The sequence below is a fragment of the Staurois parvus genome, unplaced genomic scaffold (assembly GCF_062004578.1).
Source record: "Staurois parvus isolate SC_StPar_1 unplaced genomic scaffold, SC_StPar_1.0 ptg000464l, whole genome shotgun sequence".
NCBI classification, from domain to species: domain Eukaryota; kingdom Metazoa; phylum Chordata; class Amphibia; order Anura; family Ranidae; genus Staurois; species Staurois parvus.
In genome coordinates, this window is record NW_028318260.1 from 602,775 (window position 1) to 620,966 (window position 18,192).

General features: G+C 40.4%; 1 protein-coding gene across 5 annotated transcripts in view; it reads left to right on the top strand.

Moving 5' to 3' along the window:
* The window catches only part of DLGAP3 (DLG associated protein 3), a 518,806-nt gene that overhangs the window by 302,887 nt on the left and 197,727 nt on the right, over positions 1-18,192 (top strand). For all 5 annotated transcript variants that reach the window (XM_089688984.1, XM_089688981.1, XM_089688980.1 and 2 more), the window contains exon 3: positions 12,663-13,718. In XM_089688984.1, coding sequence (XP_089545110.1) covers positions 12,720-13,718 — 999 coding nt within the window. In that variant the 5' untranslated portion in view covers positions 12,663-12,719. The remainder of the gene's footprint in view (positions 1-12,662; positions 13,719-18,192) is intronic.

Consider the following 18,192-nt stretch of genomic DNA (forward strand, 5'->3'; position numbering starts at 1 on the left):
TCCCCAAAGCATTTTTTCATCTGTGCCATGATCTTGCTTGCAATTACTTGGACTGTTGCTTCTGTTGACATTCTGTGTTAATATGACCATTCATTGGAGGAACAGCCAGAATTTATTGTGTACAAAAACTGCCTTGAACATGTTGTTGGCTGTGGACAAAAACCATTATGTGATATGATGATATATTGCCTAAGAGTAGTAAAATAATATTGTGGCCACTAATGAATGGCCAATCCTACATCTTGTATCTTCCCTTGCTGTAGTGCTATTCTTATCCTTAGTGGAATAAGCATGCCTTCAATCAAGGAGGGCTTGTAGTAGACTGTACACCACTTGATACCACTATGGATGGGATACTGTCTCTTGTGCACTCTATCATAGCATCTTAGTCTATAAGTGGGTAGATAGACAGAACTTTGATCAGGTAGTAGTAAGTATCAAATTACCATCACAGCCCCTGGGGAATATATGTCTTGCAGTGCCAGCCTAACTATAGTTGGTTGATATATTGTGTGGCGGTTTGCCTGGGCTGAATTTTCTGCAACACATACTGTATATTTATTTATTTATTTCAGGTACTTATATAGCACCATCAATTTACGCAGCACTTTACATATATATTGTACATTCACATCAGTCCCTAACCCTCAAGGGGTGTACAATCTAAGGTCCCTAACTTACAATCATACATACACATACTAGGGACAATTTAGACAGGAGCCAATTCACCTACCAGCATGTCTTTGGAGTGTGGAAGGAAACCGGAGTACCTGGAGGAAACCCACACAATCACAGGGAGAACATGCAAACTCCAGGCAAGTGGTGCAGGGGGTGGAATTCGAACCAGCGACCCGAGTATTGCCAGGCGGAAGTGCTAACCATTTAGCCACTGTGCTGCCAATATACATATAAAACAAAAAATAGCAGTGCTAAAATAACTAGTTTAGAAAATGTGAAAAAAACTCATAAATATATGAATTATATAAATCCACACAATTAGTGCGCAAATAAATGAAGGTAATTTAAATCACAGTGTCCACAAAGTGTCCTTATTTATACATAAACAATGCCACATGATGTGAATCAAAAGTCAAAATGTTGATAAGATTTACGTTGTGCATCCTGTGCATTTCCTGCACCGCATTGCAATTGCATCCCGTTCATTCATGTGATCTGGTGTGGGTGTCAATGATAAATTGATGACACCCCGAACCAGACTGCAAAACGTGATGTGATTGCCAGAAATCGCATCGCATGGGTGAGAACACCCATGCAATGTGATTCAGGTGCAGATTTAAAAAATGGTCCTGCACCTTTTTTGGTGCAGATGCAATGCGATTTGAGCCATACAAAATGCATGGCTCAAATCACACTGCACAGACATTTGCATGTAATTTGCACATTAATGTAGTGTGATTCCTGTGCAAATTACATGCAGTGTCCCCCACAGCATAGTGTGAACTACATATTGTTGTTGGTAAGGGGAGATTATGCAGACATTGCACATGAGCTTGCATCAAATTCTAAAATATAGTGGCAACTTTATAAATGTAGCAAACACATCAAAAATTCCTGTTACATTATTAGATATAGCTTTAGTAAAAGCGTTTGACAGCTTGTCTTGACCACACATGTAATTTGGTATTTACTTGTTATCACACTCATATGCGGTCCTAAGAGGTAGCAAAGCTGATTATGTTGGGGGTATGGTCTGTACTAGCTAGTTTAGAGGAAAAATGGTCAGTGTATTGTGGACTCCAGTGGAGAAAGCAGACATTGTGCCAGACCCAGCTCAACAGCAGTGGCAACCAAGCTTTCTCTGCAGTAATGGTATTCCATTCTGTTTACTATATTGCTGCAGACCAGAGGACTAAGTGATTCATAGTTTATAACCTTGAAGTACAGTAATCCTTTAAAGGAAATTGGGATTAATGGAGCTTTTATCAGTGTGTTACAAGCTTTGTATTTTTTTCCCCAAGGCATATTTTAAAATTGCAAGGTTCAGAAGTTCACCCCAGTTGTATTGTGATAGAAGCAAGGCATGCAGCACTTACAATGTGTATGCCAAAAGGAGCACATCTGAGATCTGTGGGTTGCAAGTAAAGAATACCAAACACGTTTATCTGCAGTCAATCTCTTACTAATTTGAAATGACAAAATGACTTTTTTTTTTGCTCAGTCTTCAAGTGCTTCTTTTCCTTATATGTCCAGGCATTTCCAATGAATGTTGGCATTTAGTGCAACAGTAGGGTCCGTGATGAAGAGTTCAATCCGCTAATTTTAAAAAACTCTGTTTAGTTGGATACTACAACTCTTTTAAAATAACAGAGAGCATATCCCAACTCCACAGCACCAATGCAGTCATATATATAGGTTTTTCCTTTGTTAAAATGTCAAAATTGTCTTCCAAGCATTACTACATTTTCAGCAATGTATATGCCCTGGCTTCAATACATTCCGAGTCATTGACCTATGAGTGGAAGCATGCAAATTATAAGTACTAATTTCACTCTTATGTCAGCTGTATCATGTTTGTTCTAAACCACAAAATTATTAAATGAAGCCAGAGGATCATCATGACATCCAAGCAACTAATATTTGGCACATCACTATGATAGCTGGCCTCACCAAGCAAAAAGCTAGGCATGTGAGGCTAAAATAGGGGGTGGGGGACATAACAGAGTGACCCTGGAGTGTTTTGTTTGTTACTGGACAAGGTGCACCGGAGAAAATACTAGAAAGTGCATTTTATTACATGGAGATACAAACTCCATTACATAAATGCCAATAAGATGTTTTATATGCCACAGATTCACTTTGAAGCAGTAATAAAGTCTTGACAAAAAAAACTTCCCTGTGCAACCTTAGGAAAACCAACTTAAGTCCTCCAACGGCGCTCTATCATTGCTGAGAAGGCTTCCATCTTCACCCGGTCTTCCTTCCGTGCTCATGGGCTCCAGCCGTTTGAATGACTGAGCCACGATGATGTGACCCAGGAGTCACAGCTGCGACACAGAGCTCTGAAGAGACAGCATGAGTATAGCGTTTCTTCAGAGAGCATATGCCAGTGATGTCACAACAGTGAATATCTCCTAAATGGTGCATGTTTAGGAAATATTCCTTGTACCTTCAGGTAAGCTATATTATAAGGTTACCTGTAGGTACAAGTGAACAAGCAGTGTTTACTACCACTTTAACTATTTGCCCTCTGGAAGATTTACCCCCCCCCCACTTCATGACCAGGCCATTTTTTGCTATTCAGCGCTGCACTATTTCAACTGGTAATTGTGCAGTCATGCAGTGCTGTACCCAAAAAAAATTGATGTCCTTTTTTCACACAAATAGAGCTTTCTTTTGGTGATATTTGATCACAAATGGGTTTTTATTTTTTGTGGTATAAACGAAAAAGATACGGAACATTCTGAAAAAAAAACATTTTCTAATTTCTGTTATAAAAAATATCCAATAAACTAAAATGTAGGCATACATTTAGGCCAAAATGTATTCTGCTACATGTCTTTGGTAAAAAAAAAAACAAAAAACTCCCAAAGGGTGTATATTAGTTGGTTTGTGTGAAAGTTATAGCGTCTACAACCTATGGTATAGATACTGGAATTTACGCAGCTTTTACTTTCTGACTGACACCACATTTCTTGAGGTGCTAAATGCCAGGGCAGTACAAACATCCCCCAAATGACCCCTTTTCAGAAAGTAGACACCTTAAGCTATTTGTTGAGAGGCATGTTGAGTCCATGGAAGATTTTTTTTTACACAAGTTTTTGGAAAATGACAAAACAAATGTTTGTTTTCTTAACATAAAGTAGTCACTTAAATGATATATTGCTCACACATGCCATGGGTTTATGTGGAACTACACCCCAAAATACATTCTTCTCCTTCTCCTGAGTATTGGGATACCACATGTGTGAGACTTTTTGGCAGCCTAGCCACATACAGGATCCCGAAATCCAATGACCCCTTTGAAAGCCTGAAGGTGCGTAATGTCCTCATTTCACTTCCTCCCTACCTATCACAATTTCTGAGGCCCTGAAATGCTAGGATAGCATAACTCCCCCTCAAATGACCCCTTTTTGGAAAGTAGACATTTCAGGAAATTCCAGGGTTTTGAAAAATAAAAAAATAAAATAAAAATTACTTTTCATTTTCTTTCTTCATTTTCCAAAAACATATGGCAACAAATGAGATCAGAAAAATACTCACCATGCCTCATGCAAATACCTTGGAGTGTCTACTTTCCAAAAAGGGGTCATTTGGGGGGGTTGTACTATTTTGGCATTTCAGGGCCTCTGAAACTTTGATAGGTAGTCAGGAAGTGAAATGAGGACATTAATTATGCCCTTTAAAAGCCTGAAGGTGCCTATTGAATTTGGGGTCCTGTATGCAGCTAGGCTGCCAAAAAGTGGTATCCCCATACTCGGGATAAGTAGCAGAATATATTTTGTGGTGTAATTCCACATATACCCATGGCATATGTGAGCAATATATAATTTAAGTGACAACTTTGTGTAAATTATTTTTTTTTTTTTTGTCATGACATGAAATGTAAATATGATAGCAATAGGCAGTGACAGATACTCTTTTCTGAGAAATCTGGGAATCTGGGGTCTATTAGACTCTAAATCTCTCTATGCCCTTAAAGGATCTGATCACACCAAGATTAGTGTTATCAGTTGCTTTCCTATTTTAAAAATGGCTCTGTTTATATCCGGCGAAAATCGAAGTAATGAAATGCTTTCTTAGACCATAGAGATGATTGGAGCTGTTCTGGTTTCTGGTAAGCAGGCAGAACCACCAGCTGCATTCTCGGGTTCCCCAGTGGGACGGGAGAGCCCAGGAAAACCATGGAAGGCAGTGTGGGTGAGGAGGTCGTCCCCTCCCGCTGCTTTTAAATGCAATCCAATACCTAATTAGCCACTAGGATTGCTTTTATATGAAAGCCATCCACCGGATAAAAGAAATGATACAGGATGATACCTGTAGCTGCAGGCATCATCCTGGTATAACCACTCAAAGTCCGGCGACATACCAGTACATCACTGGTCTTTGGGCATATATGTAATGTTCTTTTTTTTCGTGCAGCCTGTGGGCTGAATAAAAAAAGAGAACCTAACAGATTCCTCTATTCACATCAATTGATGTGGATGAAGAAATCTCTGCCAGAAACAGTGTGTGGTATGTCCACCATTAGAATATACTGCCCTGCATCCACCCACTTCTTAAGTTGGGTATACATGTAATCTGTGCCAAAACAAATGAAAAAACAAAATATGTCGAAGCATAGGAGCAATCCGCCCACTGACAACCCCAGGCCCCCATGCTTGGGCATATATTTTCTTTTTTTATTGCAGATGAAAATCTTATTCAGCAGCGCTGCACGCACTGACATATATTCTGAGAGCAAGATTCTGTTGCTGTTAAAATAAACAGATCGGTGCTGCAGCTGAATGGTATTCCTGCAAAGCAAACAACAACGGTTAACAATAAAACACAGTAACAATAGAACATTAACTCAATAAAATGACAACTTATTTTTGGAGTTTATTATTTTTTATGGTTTCTTTTACTTTTTTATTTTTTTATTTTTTTTTATAACTTTAAAGAACAGCCTCTGAATTTAGGTTCTCTCAAAATGCAATAGGTGGTTTCCTGACCATCTAACATCTTTCAAGACGACCCTGTGTCGAATATGATGAATATGTGCCCTAGATGCTGCCATGCTGTACCCTATACTAATACTGCACTAATGTGTGGTAGCGACAGAAGCAGTCCTGGAGGCAGAGACCAGGTTGGCCAGGACAGGAGGGACAAAAAAAAATCGAGTGTCGCGTCTTATTCCGTGTCAGTTACAGACATAACATCTTCTTTGGGGTGGCCTTTGGGTTTGGGTACCAGAGAGGACAACTGGAAAATGCCTCTCATGCAGTTGGTTCACTGCATCTGGATTAGAGGATTGGGCCACAGCACCTTTTGGATACAAATGGGTCATGATGATTTCTTCCTGAAATTTTAGGAAGGATCCACTTTGTCCAGTTGCTTTGTAACTTACAAAAGCATTATATACAGGTGAAACTCGAAAAATTAGGATATTGTGCAAAAGTTCATTTATTTCAGTAATGTAACTTAAAAGGTGAAACTAATATATGAGATAGACTCATTACATGCAAAGCAAGATAGTTTAAGCCGTGATTTGTCATAATTGTGATGATTATGGCTTACAGCTCATGAAAACCCCAAATCCACAATCTCAGAAAATTAGAATATTACATGCAATCAATAAAACAAGGATTGTACATAGAACAATATCGGACCTCTGAAAAGTATAAGCATGCATATGTACTCAGTACTTAGTTTGGGCCCCTTTTGCAGCAATTACTGCTACAATGCGGCGTGGCATGGAAGCTATCAGCCTGTGGCACTGCTGAGGTGTTATGGAAGACCAGGATGCTTCAATAGTGGCCTTCAGCTCTTCTGCATTGTTCGGTCCCATGTTTCTCATCTTTCTCTTGGCAATGCCCCATAGATTCTCTATGGGGTTCAGGTCAGGCGAGTTTGCTGCCAATCAAGCACAGTAATCCCACGGTCATTGAACCAGGTTTTGGTGCTTTTGGCAGTGTGGGCAGGTGCCGAGTCCTGCTGGAAAATGAAGTCAGCATCCCCATAAAGCTCGTCTGCGGAAGGAAGCTTGAAGTGCTCCAAAATCTCCTGGTAGACGGCTGCGTTGACCCTGGACTTAATGAAGCACAGTGGACCAACACCAGCAGATGACATGGCTCCCCAAATCAACACAGACTGTGGAAACTTCACACTGGACTTCAAGCATCTTGCAGTGTGTGCCTCTCCATTCTTCTTCCATACTCTGGGTCCTTGGTTTCCAAATGAGGTGCAAAAGTTGCTCTCATCAGAAAAGAGGACTTTGGACCACTGAGCAACAGACCAGGTCTGTTTTTCTTTAGCCCAGGTAAGACGCTTCTGACGTTGTTTGTTGTTCAGGAGCGGCTTGACAAGAGGAATACGACATTTGAAGTCCATGTCCAGGATCCATCTGTGTGTGGTGGCTCTGATGCACTGACTCCAGCCTCAGTCCACTCCTTGTGAAAGTCCCCAACACTTTTGAATGGCCTTTTCCTGACAATCCTCTCCAGGCTGCGGTCATCCCTGCTGCTTGTGCACCTTTTTCTTCCACACTTTTCCCTTCCACATAACTTTCTATTAATGTGCTTTGATACAGCACTTTGGGAACATCCAACTTCTTTTGCAATTACCTTTTGAGGCTTTGCCTCCTTATGGAGGGTGTCAATGATGGTTTTCTGCACAACTGTCAGGTCAGCAGTCTTTCCCATGATTGTGATTCCTACTGAACCAGACTGACAGCATTGAAAGGCTCAGGAACCCTTTGCAGGTGTTATGGCTTAATTAGCTGATTAGAGTGGAACACTTTGACCCTAGAATATTGCAACTTTTCACAATATTCTAATTTACTGAGATTGTGGATTTGGGGTTTTCACGAGCTGTAAGCCATCATCATCACAATTATGACAAATCATGGCTTGAACTATCTTGCTTTGCATGTAATGAGTCTATCTCATATATTAGTTTCACCTCTTAAGTTGCATTACTGAAATAAATGAACTTTTGCACGATATTCTAATTTTTCGAGTTTCACCTGTATAGCCAATTGAAATAAATAAATAAACATCCTTTTGTACCAGTGATGAGCTTTCTGGGAAACTAGGTATGGATTAATTGTTTGGTTGTTGAAGTCCACCCCTCCCATGTTAAGGTTGTACGGTAGTTGTGGATACAGAGGGGTTTCTCAACAACACCAGATGCCATGCTAATTTGGACTGTAGCGTCTGTGTGAATGGAAGACAGGACAAAAACATCCCATTTGTTCTTCCACTTTACTGTGAGCAATTTATCATTTCGCAAGCAGACTTTCTCCTCCTTTCTAAGTTGGGTATTTACAAGCCATTGGGGGAAGCCCCAGTGATTAGGTCGCATGGTGCCACATCAGCCAATTCCAATATTGTACAAATGTCTAGATATTGGCATGCTTGTATAGAAATTGTCAATATATAAGTGGTACCCCTTATGAAACAAAGACTACACCAGTCCCATACTATGTTGTGTCTGCTCCCCATGTAGTCTGGACAGTTGGGGGCTCTACTTCACTGTCTCTTCCCTCATAAACCATAAACTTATATGTATAGCCTGTGGCCCTGTCACAGAGCTCATACAGTTTAACCCCGGATCTGGCACGCTTGCTGGAGAGATAGTTTGAATGCAAGGCGGCCATTAAAGTGAATGAGGGAGTCATCCACGCAGATGTTTTTCTGGGGTATATACACATCATCAAATTTTTCAGTGAGATGGTTTATAAGTGGCGGAATTTTGTAGAGCTGGTCATGTTCAGGGTCACCCCAAGAATGACAGTGTGTGTTATTACTGAAATGCATGAAGCGCATTATCGTCTCATATCTATGCCTGGCCATGGCTGCAGAGATCGTGGGCATACGATGAATTGGGTCTGTGGATCAATACGACCGCAACTCATTCCTTTTTGTAATGTCTATGTTGAGGGTTAGGGCCAAAGAAGTTTTAAATTTGGAAACTGAGATAGGTTTCCATGCGAATTGTCTGGCAAGAACTGAATTTGGGTTGGCGGAGGTAGATTGTTGTGTGTATTGCTTTGGCCCACAGTCAAATTGTACAAATCTGTGAAAAACAGCTCCATAAAATCAAGGGGAGTAGTTCAATTTGATGTTTCCACCTGAATTCCAGTTTGGGAAGTGAACGAGGGAAGTATGGGTGCTGCAGAATCTGTGGGCTGCCAATCAAGATTTGCAAGCACGTCCAGAAGAACATAATGGACTCTCTTGTGTGCAAATTCTTGGTTGCTGTGGGACGCTACTTGTGCTTGCCACCTCACAAGCTTGTACTGCTGTCAGGAGTCAGCACAGGAGATGACCAGACATATGTAGCTACACCAAGAAACTGGGACCAGACCATATATATCTTTAAAGTGAGGTTTATTTACAGTACACTATAAATACACCAACAATAACAACAATAACCTTCAAAACACATGAAAATCAGAACAACAACCAAAATGTAAAAACCTAACGACTAACTAAATATACAACTATGTACAAGGAGGAAATATGAAAGGCAGGGGGAATCCTGGGAAAGCAGATAGGAAGGAGTCGACGAAAACTGAGGAGCAAGGCAACAGGGAACTCGATACAGGACAAAATCAAGAGCTATTTGGCAACAGAGTCTGGTAGCAGCATGGCAAACAAGTTTTAAGACAAGAGCAGTCAAAACACTGATGCAAGGAGCCATAGCCGAAGTGGAATTTGAATACCCTCCCAGCAGATGTCCCCAGGTGGAGCTGCTTGCTGGGAGACACCTCCCGACTGCTGAGAGACACCTGCTGACTGCTAGGAGACACCTGCTGGTGGACACTAAAACTGCAGCTTTCCACCCATGGAAACACAGTGCCACCAGCAGGAGAAACAGGTCGTGACAATTGCACTAATGGGATTCGTCACGTCACCAAGTGATACTGCAGTGCTGGTACTGTATGTAAAATGCCAGAATGTACTAGACTGATGGTGCTCGCCAGTACATCAAAAGGTAGAATGGCACTAATACTGGCTCCCAGCTGCATATTAGACAATTTATGCATTCCTAGTACTTCAGCTACATGGGGTTGAATACGCTTGATCGTAACAGGGACCTCTTCTTCATTGTCTGAGCTACCTGAAGGGGTGCCACTGCTTTCTACAGGTTTGTATTCTGAGGCGGATTCTGTCAGAGAGCCTTCCCCTTCGCTCTCATCTGACATGCTCAGAATCCTATAGGACTCTTCACTAGTATACCTCTTTTGGGATATTTTGGCCTCTAAATGTACAGGTACCTAGTGCGACTCATGGGAAAAAGAGCACCTTGCTGTCAGGGACTGCTTGAACCACTACCAATAAAATTCACCTGCTAGTGCTAGTAGAGATCAGGTCTGATTCTGATAACGCTGCAGATTTGTGTGCAATGTATCTCAGGTGACAGTGATCAGAAATTACACTTACACTGCACTTCTTGTTAGGGGTGGGGAGTGGAGGGGCTGAACGCAAGTGCTGGCAGTGAACGGGGCTGATCCTATTAACACTGAATTTATGGGAGACACTAGTGGGGCACTGGTATAGTTCTGTTTGTGATCAATATATTGATCCGTAGAAACACTATACTAGTAATTATGGTGATCAGCGACCTAGAGCATGAGTGCGATAATGTGCGGGCAATCTAACGCTAGCTGATCTTGTCTGGGAGGGGCGCTAACTGACCCTGGTGCTGTCTGAAATTGCTAGTGGCAGTAACACAGTGATCACTGAAAAATACTGTACACTAGCACTGTACTAATGGCACTGGCAGGGTGACAGGGAGCAATCAAAGAGTTAAATGTGGCAGCCAAGGGGTTAAATGTGTCTAACATGTGTGGATGCAGTGTGCTGCTTTTATTCACAAGTAATTTGTTTTTCTTCTCTCCCTGAGCAAAATGGTTCTAGGAAGAGTAGATCCTGCCAAATCACTGGACAGGACATGCTGACATACATCTCCTGCAGCAAATGATGGGGGGGGCCAGTGGGAGGGCACACGCATGCGTGCTCCAAACCTGGAAAAGCAAAGTGACGTATGAGTACGTCACTTTGCCTGTAGTACATTGTGGATGGGTGGGCAGCAAACGGTTAAAATTTCAAGTAGCATCTTTAAAACCCAACTCCAGCCATTAAATTTTAGAAAATAAAAAAATCAGAAATATATTGGTTATGGAGTTTAATTCTTGACATCCAAGACAATGAGACATTTTTGGAAAATCATAGATGTCAAGCTAAACCGCAGAATGAAGTGGAATAGGGCACCCCAATGCACCTGTATTACAGCACACTGCAACTCGTAGTAACATACTAACATGCATTGTGATGAACTGACCTCACTAAACTTGCTGTATGCCCAAGTTTTGCCTCCTGTGGTGCATAGTCAGCCCATTCATTTGATTCATTTCATTCACTGCAATTTCAGGTGTGAATAGATTTTTACTTAGAAACACAGATTTCATAAAACACATTTTCCTGCCTGCAGCCAGCATAAGTCTGTGAACAATGTAGTTTTACTTGGGAATATATGACTTTCACTGTTCTGATAATAGAAACTGTTAAATGGTGATATACAGTAAAGTGATGCATAAACATATTAACACAATAACTACTGTATAGCAGAGACTACATCTTTAATCATGCACACATCGTAATTCTGTTTAATGTCAGAACACATGTTAAATACATCTTGATAATAATTTGTATTAATAAGCCTTCAGCTTTGGGTTCCTCTGAAACATTGACACAAAATTAATAATTCAGCTAATTTTATTCTAATTGAAGTCCTTTGAGTGCTGTCCTGAGAAAAAACTATGACATTTATCCCCATTCTTCTGCTTTAAGAGCCTTGTTTTAAAGGTGTCAGATTGTGAGTTAACAGTATACACAAATCAGACATTAATTACTTGGCATTTAACATTTAAATAACATCAGCACAAGTCAGTCACATTTTGGATTAGTCATTTTATTTAAAACAAAATCACTGAGATAAGGCCGCACAGTCATTTTGCTTTACTTAACACCGCAATTAAAGTAGGATTACAAGACAGTCTTTGTAAAATATGAGATAGACTGCTACATTGAGGTTCTCTCTCATTCCATACCTTTTCTGCCAAGTTTCTAGGATGTTTAAAGATTCCAGGCAAAAAAAACCAGTATTAAATGCTGCCTTTGGCAGGTTGTTACACAAACATTTCCTCTTCTTATACAGAAACAATTGAGTACTGTCCGTGATACTTTTTTTATTTGCACTAACATACAATTTTGAGGACATGCTTTCAGGGAATGTCCCCTTTTTCAAGGTCTAAGCAGTACTACTCACAAAGTTAGCAGAATGTTAGAAGAGATGAAAAAAAAAAAAGGAGGCTAGAGATAAGATGCAGTAAAAGCGAGGGGCGAGGGGGGGATACTACACTCACACAGAGGGAGTCAAGCTAAAGCTAATAGTCATAAAAATGTCGGATAATGATTGAGGAATCCCATGTCCAAATTAAGGCCCTTATCTCTTGTGTCAAATAGAATTATCATTCTTAGTTCAAAAGTTTTTCTTTCCTGAATGGATTTGAAATTTCCTTTAAGTACTAAAACATTGAGGTCTCCCATTGTGTGGCCTGGTTGTGCGAAATGGTGTCCTACAGGTGTGCAGAGGTCATCTTCTTTATGTTCCTTGATGGTATGTCTGTGCCTCTTCTTATAGATACTTTAGAAAGGATTCCTAACTGTAAGGGCAATGTGCCAAGACTTCTGGGGTATTGTAAACACTGTTATTTATTTAAGTAGAGTTAATTTAAGTAACCGAAAAGTAGCCAAAATGTGTTCTTGCAGTTTTTGTTTTTGATGGAAGTAAGTTTGCAAACTTTTCTTCTATAAATTTACTGTTAAAATCATTCTTTTGTTCTTCATAACATACCTGTTCATTTTAACAACAGTCTACATTGTGCCTTTGTCACGATATTATGCCTTAGATGTATTTATTTTTTGTTATTTCAGGTAGACCCAGAGAGCTGGGAATGGCAGGAAAGATGCCGTTTGTTCAGTATTAACAGGATGAAAGGTTACCATGGGGAAGGCAGCCAGTCACAGCTTCCATGTCACTGCATCCCCGAAAGCAGAGAGAGAGCATTGGATTACCCTCATCACGTCCCAGATTTCCACAAGTCCTATCCCCGAAGCGCCTCTGAATCTTGTTCCCTTGATCTGCACTATTGTCCTCCTCGGAGTGCTGCTGTGACACAAGATTGTCCAGGTGGTCCTGTGAGTATGCCAGAGCCACGGTCCTCCAGTGGTGGTACTTACCCCAGAATGCACCACAACCCCCAACAGTTCGACTGCGATGAATGTATGGCTGCCATTGCCCACACCTCCAGCAAGATCAACCGCTTGCCCCCTACATTGTTGGACCAGTTTGAAAAACAGCTACCCCTACATCATGATGGCTTCCACACCTTGCAGTACCAACGTACCAGCACGACAGAGCAGCGTAGTGAGAGCCCAAGTCGCATTCGCCACCTTGTGCACTCAGTACAAAAGCTGTTTGCTAAATCCCACTCATTGGAGACGCCCTCTAAGAGGGAATACAATGGTACAAGATATGAAGGGCGTGGAGGAGGAGAAGGCTACCAGCACTCCCAGCCTCGTCACAGTAAGAGAAGCAAAAGCAAAGACCGCAAGTCTGATCCTAAGCACCGATCAAAGATGGCAGGGTGGTGGAGCTCTGATGATAACCTTGACAGCGACAGCAGTTTTCTGGTGTCGGCACGTCATGCCATGGAGCATGGAGCTCCCTTTGGAGTGGACACTCCTGAAAGTGCCTTCAGAGACTTAACCTTGAAGAGTCTAAAGAGTGGAGGCGGGGATGGCAAATGCTTGGCCTGTGCTGGGATGTCAATGTCCCTAGATGGGCAAACACTTAAAAGGAGCACATGGCACACAATGACCGTCAGTCAGGCGCGGGAAGCATATCCAAGCTCAGGCAGCCATCATCAAGACAAGATGCTGATGCTCCAGGAGGCCAAGGGGAAAGAGCGAGGATACCATTACCTACAGGTAGGAACAAATGATGCATTTCCTGTAAAATGCTTATGCTATGGTAATTCACATTTCTGTGAAAATGTAGAGATTTAGTGGTGCATACATAAATTACCAATTTTGAACTATGGCGGTTTTAATTTGAACAGTACTTTTAATTTGAGCAGTACTTTCAACCTATTTGAGCCTATTTATAGGAACACAAATAATTATCACTGTTGTGCAATGTCTGTTCAGTTTTTTTGTATCTATCCTAAAACACTGGATTAAAACCCAAGAGAATTGGCTTTGTTGTATATACCAGTAGGTTTATCTTTGTTTTTTTATAAGCCTGGTTGAAAACAAGGAAATAGATATGAAGTCAGATAGATGTTATACTAACAAACCCACTGCTACACAGTAGTGTCCAAGTATTATTGTTAAATCAAGTATGCAACAGAGTTAGGCCTCATGCTCTCAATAATCAGTTCTCAGCAACAGACCTAGTCAGACATACCTTTTCTTTTGCAATACAAGTCTGTGTGAGAACTATTGTGGTGATGGGTGTTACTGTTACTCAGCTATGCTTGCACAGTGCATTTTAGTGAGAAGGCAGAAACCAGCATTTTTTACTAACTAGAAAGGGGTATATTAGGAAAGTGCCAAGCAACAATCAGTCACAGATATTCTAGCAAAAACTATAAAAAGGTGTGACATCAGTTGGGCTTTAATCCTTTTTTTTTTTACAATAAAGTTGTCCAAGACAGTTCAAATTATGCATATCCCACTTGTCATGTCAGTGCTTAAAGCGGAACTTCACTCTCTCAATCAGCATTGACTATTTTTAATCCTTTGCTGCTAGCATTAGTAATACGATAGGAAAGTATATCATATTTACTTGTTTTAAACAGTTTTTTTTTTACAGTTCTTCAGTTACTTCCTGGTTTCTTTCCCAGACAAATGATGTCATACATCCCATAAGTCTTTAGGAGGGGATGAGGAGTTTTCACAGCTAAGAATTTCCATCTTCCTGTGTGCCTGAGCTAAGGGCAGATGGATCCCAGAAAGTAAATTCTACATGAATCATCTGCCCTTACTCAAGATGGCTATGGCCAAAAATGCTAGGGGGTATTTCTCAGCAAAATGAAGCATAGAGACATGGATGCATGGATGGGCAGGTTTGCTTTGAATTGAAAAAACAAATTAAATAGCATTTTTGGTTACACAGTGATACATACACAGTGAGAGATACAGTGTAGTTCCACTATAAGTGAATGAACTCTGTTCCTATAATGATTTGCTATGGTTACAATCAGCAGTCAGGAAAAGCAACAGATGATGTACTCAAATCCCTTGTTGATACCGACTGCTACTCACTTAGCTGCATATACTGTAGTTTATTGTACTTGAAATTAAACTCATGAGTCAGTGGGATTGATTTACTAAAGGCAAATAGGCTGTTCACTTTCCAATGGAATTTTCATTATGCATTGGAACATATATATATGCATTGGAATATGCATCTCTTAGCTTAAACAATGCAGTGCAACTATACTTTGCAAAGAATACCCAATCATGTGCATAGAAAAAAAACACGATTTGCTTGTACATGACTAGATCATGGACATCAGCAGTTTTACTTCATTTGCTAAGCTAAAGGAAAATTATTTTGCAAGGTGAACAGCTTTATTGCCTTTAGTAAATTTTCAAAGATTGCAAAAAAAATATGAAGCTAAAATTAGCCTGATGTGACAATACAATTTGTAGACTGCCTCTTAATGATGCCTATACTTGTGGAGTGCTTGAGCTCCACAAATCTCTAAAACAGCCTTTTTCAACCAGGGTGTCTTCAGGGTTCTTCAGGGGTGCCTTAGCAAAATACCTAAAAAGTTCACATAAATTGTATACAAGCCATCAAATGGATAAAGCCTGTCCTTTATTTAAAAGGTTTTATTGTGCGCCATAACAACCTTCCCGGCATCGGTGTCCTAACATCCAATGATGTCATTTCAGAAGGAGGACATTGGGTACCTGCACAGCATTCATATTTGCCCCATCCTCCCCTGCTCCTCTCTGTCAGCACTGGAGTCACATTAGCTGGGTGAGGGAAATAAACTGAGGGAGAAAAGAAACACTGGAATATTTCTCAACATCAGCGTGCAAAAAAGTATTTGCTTTGGAAGCATAAATCGCCTCTAAATTTGGGTGTCCTATGTGTGTGAATGATATTCCGTTTTATTAGTTTTTTACATTTTAGAATGGGGTGCCTCAAGATTGTGCAATATTTTAAAGGGTGCCTTGACTAAAAAAAGGTTAGGAAACACTGCTCTAAAACACACAGTATAAAAAAAAAATCATCTTTACTGCTTAACCTCTTGGTGCCAGCCGCACGCAAATGTGCGGCCTCCCAGCCTTGATGCCGAGCGGCCGCACATTTTAGTGCAATTAAGAAAAACGTGCTGAGAGCGTGTGCCCTGCGCGCTCCCAGCACACATGTCCTGGTACTCACGGAAAGGTCCCGATCTCCTCTTGCGATCGGGACCTTTCTCAATCATGTGACTACTGTGACAGCGAATCACGGCGGTCACATGACTCTAAAACCCCGCCCTGCCTCCTGGCTTCTGAAACCCTTAAAGGGCCTGGAGGCGCCGGCGCCAAGTGGTTAAAAATCTGAATCTGTCAGCTCCTGCAAGACCCTATTGACCAGTGAGACTTCACATCATAGCAATGGGTCAGTAGTGTAGATCAGAAGGTGGGAGAGGTCCAGAGCAGTTTCTTAGTCAGAAAGATTGGCCAACATTTGAATACTAGAGCATCCTTGGGACATTTGGGAGCTCTAATTGGGAAACTTAGCTGATGTGCAGGCACCATTAGGTTAGGCATTTTCTATTTGGTAGAGATGGCTGTTTAGAAACTTTTAATTCACTTTAAATCACGAGTATTTATTATTTTATTTTATTTATTTATTACAGGTACTTATATAGCACCGTCCAATTTATGCCATGCTTTACACACACACACGCACACACATATATATATAGTACATTCACATCAGTGATGAGTAGCAGTAAAATTGTTCTTCAGATGTTCTTAATACATTGTAATCTAGTCCCCTGATACTATTTTCAGTGCTGTTGACTGCATTATTGTCAGCTTCAATCAGAAATTTCGTAGACATGTTTCATACATACAGACCTTTTAAAAATCTAATTGTATAACGTATTCATATTTACAATGAATAACCTGTTGCTGGCAGTTTAGTTTTTGACCGTAGTTGTCTGTTTTTTTTACTTTGAAGAGAGCTGTAATTCAAGTAATTTATATGCAAGCTAGAAAGCTCTTTCTCAGTGTTTAATACACAGATTAATCTTTATACAGTTATAATGCAATCAATGTATATGAAATATGCAAATATAACTTTGAAATTTTCTATGGTCTGTTAGTTGCAAAAGGGAGAAAGAAAGCGCACATTGCGGAGCCTGTTAAACACTAAATTTGAAATGCTCAAATCATAATTCAGCAAGTTAAAATTTCAGTAAGGCAGCACAACAGTCTTGTGAAGGGTCAGGTATGATGAAATGTCACTTTTGCTATGTACAGGAGGTACCGTCTTCTTTAGGTGGTTTATAACTTAGTATAATGTTTTGCAGATCACTCCTACTAATGTTGTGTGCATGTATGGTTGTGAACTAAGTAAATGGTTGCTTTTCTATGGTAGTGGGTGCATGTGCTTGCATGCTTAGTACAGCATGAATGGTACAGTTATGTTTTTGTAGTAATTGGCAATAAATAAGGTTCTATGTATGCTTGCATAGATGTGTATGTTTAATAACCTGTTTAATCATTATATTATTTATTGTTGTGACCTCATTTTGGATTGTTTTAATTCTTCGAAATGATCCTTTGACTACACATTTCGAAACGATATATGATCCATGCCTGTTTGGTGTATCTACTTTGTTCCTAAGTATTTCTTGACATAGTTTAAGTACATAGCTCTCCCTTGGAGTTATGAGCACACATGCAAAAATGGCTGCATATGGTCAGCCAGATATCCAGCCAGTGTGGTTTGGATTGTGTGAGACAACAGAAGCACAAGAATGAAGCATGCACAAATGCAGGGGGAACCTATGTCACTTTGTAAACACAGAGTTAATTGTTAGAGAACCCCCCACCTGCTAATATTTACATTCTCCATGCTCTCCTGCTACTATGTTCTTCTGTTACAAATGGTAAGTATTAAAGTGGTTGTAAACTCGGACATGAAATATAAACAAAGCATATCCTCTATAGTGTTTACTTGTCTCAATTAAGAGCACTAAATGCAATTTATGTCAGATGCCTCGTTCCTCTGCCTTCAGTATGAATCACTTCTGACAAGTTTTCCTGACACCAAGAGAAAAATAGTTACAGGTAAGAAATCTCCAGCACCATCCTGTGATTGACAGCCTCAGTTCATCTCCTGTGTGCTGTGTGAAGGGGAGTGTGTCCCTACCCTACAATCAGCTCTCAG